Genomic DNA, 6794 nt, shown 5'->3' with positions numbered 1-6794 from the left:
TAGACTAGAATTCACCACTGACTCGTTTATTTCACTTAAATCAATTAGGTTTAAAGTCAAATTTTCTTTGCAAACCAATTGCATGCTGCCACAGGCCCACATACACGTTCGAGGTTAATTAAGTGATGGTGCTTAAACAAGGGACTATTTCAGCTTTTTCCTTTTTCATATACTCATGTATATCTTATGTAATACTCTTTTTTTTGTGTATTTTTTTCCTTTTCGGAAAATGGTGAGAAACGCTTCAGCCGTTACTTTGAAAAATCCCTTGGAAAATGATAACATGATTTTCTCAAACAATTAATTTTTCTTAGACTTAAGAATTTCTAACAACTGCTATACCTGTTTTGGACATGTCATGGACGTTATTTACAGATATCACCGCTAAATGAATGGCAACTGTCATCCATATATTCGGGCCATTTTTAGTATCGATCATTTATAGTTTCACAGGCGTAAATGTGATCGTCAAACATGTTTAACCTTGAATTCTTTTTTGAAGAAAATTGTAATCTTTATCTAGTATACTACATACACAATCTTGCAACAACATGAGTTGGATTATCATAAAAATATTATATTGCAATTATAACAATTTTTTAGTGGGTTTTAGATTGAAACAGCTATGTAATGTTCTGTATTTGTGGGCAGTACAACACCCCATTTATTCACCTACAGGTTTTCAACGTCTTTTTCTAATGAAGACGTCGCATGCAGTGTTATTTAGTAACAACAAGTACAACGGTTATCGACCTTGTACCAGTAGTAACCATTCTTTAGTCTAAAATTATATGTATTAAATAATATATATGCATAGCATACCTTAGATTCCATGTGATAAGATATACATATATAAGAGCTCTGGCCATGTTCTGAGTTGCGCGTGGGGAGTTGGGAGAGAGAGAGAGAGAGAGAGAGGGAGAGGGAGAGAGAGATGCATGAGTGATATCATAACCATCTCTTGATGGGTCTTTGTTGAAAAGCCTTGGGATTGAAGGCACAGATTTTAATCATGGCAAAGGAGTTATAATCATCCCCCTGTAATTGCCAGCAACTGCTACGGCTTCATATAAGAGCAAAGAGAGAGAAGGAGAGAGAGGAAAAGCCGAGAGCGAGAGAGATGATCTCTTATTTTTAATTTCAGAGCTGCAGAAAGTTCTTCTGAAAAGAAAAGCTCGAAGAGACACACCAGCCGGTAAGAAAGAGAGAGCTTTGAAGGGCGGGTACACTCTCCTTCCCTCTCTTCTCTTCTACAGTAAGCTCGGGCTGGGAGGATATGGGTTTGAAGGAGCAAAGAGGAAAGTGAGTAAAAAAGTTGAAAAGGGAGAAAAACTCGTGAGCTTCAGCTTAAATGTTTGGAGTGGATTGTGAGATCCCAAAGCTCCAATAGTCCTTTCTCTCTTTTTTTTTTTTTTCTTCTTTTTGATACATCTTCCTCCCTTTTCATCTTGGAACTGTCAAGACTTTTAAAACACAATGATGGAGCCTTCGAATCTAGGTCACCACCACCAGGACCAGCTTCATGCTTCATTTTTTCATGATCTTGGAACCAACCATGAGTGGAGCCAAAGTCCCATGTTGTAAGTTTTTCCAATAACAAAGTTTTATTCTTCTTATATATACATGCCAGCTGATCCTTGTTTTTGTGTACAGGAGAGAATTTTGAGTTTAAGTTTCTATCTTGAATCAGGACATCTGAATGCACTCGAGTTTAATTCCTAGGATTTGGAATTTTCTTGCTTGGTTATTTGTTACTTCTATTGTCATTACTTATCCTAGGGATTTGTAGCCCTAGGACCATGACAAACTTTCGAATTTAGCAGAAGCCTCATGGTCACCTAAGGCTCTATTTTAGGTTATGACTTCAAATATATATTGTCGCCTCCGTAGAAAGAAGAAAACAGAAGATTAGGGCTATTCCTGCTATAAGAGAACTCCTCAGCTGCTATAAGACATCTGGAACACCTATATTGGATCTTCCATAGAATTTCTAAGCTTGACTGGGTTTTATGCAGAAACAGTGGCGGCTTCATATCCAATGCCGATGGAGTACTCCTCTCAAGCCAAAGAGATTATAGACTAAGTCATGAGATCCCACCTCTTCCTCTCAACTCACACATGGTACAAGACCTAGGGTTTCACTGGGCTGGCAGCGTCGAGAGCTTCATGAACCAGTCAGCCTACCAACTGAACCTAGCAAAGATCAAAGAGGAGCTACCAGACTCTTTTCCAAGGCTCGGTGGTGTCATTAGGGAGCCCTCAACCATTGAGGACTACCAATTAGAGGAGAAGCTCTTCAGAACATTAGCATCAGATTGCCAGATCAATAGCTGTCAGCCTCGTTCCACAGACTTGTTCAATGACCCAAGCTTGGCCAATCATGGAGCAGGAAGAGGAAACCTCAGTTTGGTATTTCCGACAACCAATATTTCGAACCCATGGCCCCCTATGCCGACATTCCCAGTATCCTTAGACATGGACCTTGAGGCTTTGGATCTTTTGGCTTCAGCTAGATTTGATCGGAGCATCTTCCAACCTTTGTTCAGCGGTATGGGTTTGTTAAGAGAAGATACACCTTTTGGGCTTGGCCATCTCCATGAACCAGTTCAAGTACCGTTCCATGGTCACCATAAGGTGCGTATGCCCATCATTTCATTCTTCTACATAAATGATAATAAAAAAAATGATAAATGTAATAAGAACAACATTGATTGATAATAGATATATATAGAAGATGGATCTCCTGATAACAGATTTTGTCAACATTGATTGGAGAGATAGTTAAGCTTGGGCATTATCATATATACCAACATTGGAGAAAATAATCAGATCAAGGCACTTTAATTAATTGTTTTGAAAAACTATTGTAATTTGTTGGTATGTCATATGAAATCAGGTATCACCACCGCCACCCATTTAACAATCACCGACATTGTCACATTCATCAATAATAATCTTGTTTCTGTCATCATCATCATTAGCATAATCATGAAAATATGGGGCTTATATTTGAACTTTTGGATGCACTGATAGTTTTATATATAAATATTGTTTATGGTTGTAGTTTTTGTTTTTTTCATTGTTGAAAGCTATACATTTGAATTTTTTTTTTTTTTTATCAGAATAGCTATCACTACTAATAAAAGTGTGAACAAATATGTAATTGGTTCGAAGTAAAGAAGGGAGAACAATTTTTGTACCCACACTCTCTTGGATTAAAAATTAGCAACATCAATGCGGCTCCTTGTTTGAGATGGCCATTTTGTTAGTTTCTTTGACGTATGACGTAGAGATCTTCAAGTCCTTATTTGTTTGAGATGGCCATTTTTGTACCCACAAAGCAAAGATCTACGATCAATGTACCTCCTGTTCACTCTTTCTTTCTCACCTCACATTTACGATGTCCCTCTCCTGTTTTCTCTTCTTTCTTACCTCACACCATGGAGCCATAAAGTACATATATAGCTTTTCAGCTTTATAAGTGACATTACATCGTCTTTTACAAAGGAAGACCATAAATAAAATATAAGCAAAGCAATTATGTATGCTGTCCTAGGGTTCTATTTGCATCAATATTATAATTAAACTAAAAACTAACCTTTTCTTGACTGTTGCTCCGTTGAAGATGCCATCTTTAGTCGGTGGAGCTGCAGACGCAAAGAGAGCCAATAGTATTTTAGAGCACAAAGCATCTCAAACAGAACAAAAAAAAAGTCGGTTCGAGTCTCGTTCTTCAATCTCCTCATTCAAGGTACAGATGGATTACATACAACTAAGAGTTTCCAAGAATAACTGCAGTGCTTGGAATCTTTATTATACCTTTCCTTTATTCTTCAAATTACATTTTGGCCTTGAGAAACAGGTGAGGAAGGAAAAACTAGGCGATAGGATCGCAGCTCTTCAGCAGCTGGTGGCACCTTTTGGCAAGGTAGATCTCGCTACCTCCGTAACTCAAATGGAGAGTTCTCAATCTTTTGCGACCTCACTGGTTATAGAATTAATATTTGTGGTTTTGGTATATTTTTTTTAGCAAAATGGTTTTGGTATACATAGCTCATCTATCCTTTTTTTTTTTTTTGATGAAATTTATAGCTCATCTATCAATTCTCCTTTTCTTCATTTATAGAAGGCCTTGCTGATCTTCTACGTAACATTAGGGTTGTGATCTCTTACAAGTGCCCTTAATTAGTTTTCTTCTGAGGGTTGATGGGAGAAAGATGAATTTTGTTTCCTTTTTTTTTCTGAAGCAGATTATATGCATTCCATATTATATTCTTACTGGTGGAAATCGGCAAGTGCAAAGTGCGAAGCATGTCAGATGGAAACTAATAAACAAAAGAAAATCAATAGCATAACGTAGAAAACCAAAAGCAAAGAATAAACTGGAAGTACAAAAAAAGTAAAATCTGAAAAAAAAAAAAAAAAAGGAAAGCTGGAAGTACGAAATCACAGCATAGAAAATACAAAACAAAATATAAGATAAAATAAAATAAGGTACAAATGCAAATCAAATGTAAGAACTAGAGAAGAAAAACACAATTTTATCTGAAAAAGAAAAAATAAAGCAAGATTATAAAAACAAAAATGCAGAAATAAGACTATAAGTACATAGCCGAAAAGGAAAAAAAAAATAAAACAAAAAAATGACAAATAGTACCAATATTACAAATATATCTGTGTGAGATATTGAGAAGTAGATATAAATTGTAAATTCTTACTAAGTTTTCAACACAATCACCAAATAATACATAAAAAATAATTCTAGATGTGGAATTTTTTTATCTTAAACTATCAAAGAAACATCTAAAACAATCATTATGTTTCTCGAGTATATTAGACTAAAAGGCTACTAAATTTTAGTAATGTTTGCTTTTACGATAAGCTTTTAAAATCTGTGATTGTTGAAGATATGGAGGCCTTTCTTTTCTCTTTTTTTTTTTTCTTTTGGCTATAAATTCTTTCCTTTTTAGTTAAGGAATATAATTATAGAAGGATGAACACGAATTTGACACTCATACTATTATTTGGCAAATTTGTCGGACTAAAAAGACTTTCCCCTTGTAGTATCACAATCTTTTTAAATTTCAATATAATTATCCAAATTAAGTTAGAGGTTATATTTTTAAAAGGATGAGTACTTCTATATTTGAAAATCGATACCAAATGAAAATTTGGAAAGGACATATATTAGCTTTTTCACTTCATCATCATTTTGAATGTAATTTAATGTAAATAATAATATAATTATATTAGACTACTTATATATAGCATATATTTGTTTTCTTTTTGATGTATTCTTTTCTAAGTTGACTTTCTCTATTAGTTTGTTGAGGTAAGAGAGACTTTTTAGAAAGAGAATTTACTTTTTTTCAAATTTATTAAAGAGGAATTCAACTTGCTATTGTCATTTGATATTGATATTCTAATTGAGGGATATCATGTGTAGTTGTGTGCTAGTCATTTCTTATTATTTTTTTAAATTTTATACTAACATATATTCATATGGTTGGTGATGCATAGACTGATACAGCATCGGTGCTAATGGAGGCTATTGGATATATTAAATTTCTTCAAGATCAAGTTGAGGTAATCTTTTTTCTTGCACAGCATAAATTTTTAAAAGAGATAATATTATAATATCAAAAATATATGGTCAGGCCAAGTAAATATTTCAGTCATTTTGTAAACTGCCAAATCGTACAAATGTATAAGACAAAGATGTGCTTGTCATAAGGTATATGATACATATTTATTATCAAATGAACAATTGATTGTTTTGCATGATATTGCTTTTAAGAGCCCAATGCTATTGAGTGATGGACAAATAGTTACAATTAACTTGCAAAATCAACAACTGCAAAAAATGATCATATATATTAGTTTTTTATATTTAATACTTGTAAAAAAAATGATGAAGAAAATGACAATTGGTATTGGTTTGAGTTTTATGTTCTTTATTTTCTGGATAACTATTTGTTTTTTTGCAGACGTTAAGTGTACCTTACTTGAAGTCATCCAATAATAAAAAAGCAAGGATAATACAAGAGGTATGTATTAACCTTCCATTAATAAGCAAAGCACCAAGGGAGAAAACAAAAAGAGAAACCTTAGGCCTTTGTGCTATGAAGTTAAGTCTAGTGTTTTGCTATTATGTTTTGTTTTTCTTAAACTTACCGTTTTTTTTCTAAATCTAGGTATCAAATGAGGAGAGAGACAAACCGAAGCTAGATCTAAGAAGTAGAGGACTCTGCTTGGTGCCTTTGTCTTGCACATCATATGTCACAAATGATAATGGAGGAGTTTGGTCACCACCTAATTAGACAGAAAAAGTGCTTGAACTGAGTATATTGCTAAAAGGAGTTGTACATGCTTTAAAGCTAGCAATCACATCACTGATTAATCTAAGAATGATTCATTTTCTATTGCTTTTTTCCTATATATTTTGATCAATTATAATGATCTTAGCCTATCTAGAGATCACAAACTTGAGATCTAAAAATAGTGATATTGTGATGGAGCAAATTTGATCAGCTTATAGTCTAAGATAGAACAATTTTGCTCCATTAATAGTGTAAAAGTTTATGCTCCATGGATAATTTTTAAACATTATTTTATTGTTTAAAAGAAGTTAATTGGCCTTGTTTATTGATGTATTCTTACTAGAAGTGATATATATTAGGACTCATCGTTGGAGTAATTTTTTATTATCAAATTTTAATTTATGTTATTGTAACCTTTGAAATCTTTTATAAAACTAAGCATAAGCTTGATACATAACTAGTTTCTCACCCTCA

General features: G+C 33.6%; 1 protein-coding gene across 2 annotated transcripts; it reads left to right on the top strand.

Moving 5' to 3' along the window:
• Positions 1-901: 901 nt before the first annotated feature.
• On the top strand, positions 902-6616 carry LOC105056240 (transcription factor bHLH110). Of its 2 annotated transcripts, XM_019854396.2 has the most exons (8): positions 902-1367; positions 1463-1580; positions 2016-2634; positions 3626-3751; positions 3863-3928; positions 5521-5586; positions 5988-6047; positions 6195-6616. In XM_019854396.2, the coding sequence occupies exons 2-8, from the start codon at positions 1477-1479 to the stop codon at positions 6318-6320; spliced, it is 1167 nt and encodes a 388-aa protein (XP_019709955.1). In that variant the 5' UTR covers positions 902-1367; positions 1463-1476; the 3' UTR covers positions 6321-6616. The 2 variants fall into 2 exon arrangements, with proteins under 2 accessions (XP_019709955.1, XP_010936678.1); XM_010938376.4 differs by having other exon boundaries at positions 902-1580.
• The last annotated feature ends 178 nt before the right edge of the window (positions 6617-6794 follow it).

This window comes from Elaeis guineensis, chromosome 13, assembly GCF_000442705.2.
Source record: "Elaeis guineensis isolate ETL-2024a chromosome 13, EG11, whole genome shotgun sequence".
Lineage (NCBI taxonomy): Eukaryota > Viridiplantae > Streptophyta > Magnoliopsida > Arecales > Arecaceae > Elaeis > Elaeis guineensis.
The sequence above is the reverse complement of the archived record's forward strand: the minus strand, read 5'-3'. Positions and strand labels throughout refer to the sequence as shown.

Bases quoted from the DNA above. Each gene is read 5' to 3' on its own strand.
- LOC105056240 (XM_019854396.2), top strand. From the start codon at position 1,477: ATGATGGAGCCTTCGAATCTAGGTCACCACCACCAGGACCAGCTTCAT. The intron at 5,587-5,987 runs GTAATCTTTTTT...GTTTTTTTGCAG, and splicing joins TTCTTCAAGATCAAGTTGAG to ACGTTAAGTGTACCTTACTT. The intron at 6,048-6,194 runs GTATGTATTAAC...TTCTAAATCTAG, and splicing joins AAGCAAGGATAATACAAGAG to GTATCAAATGAGGAGAGAGA.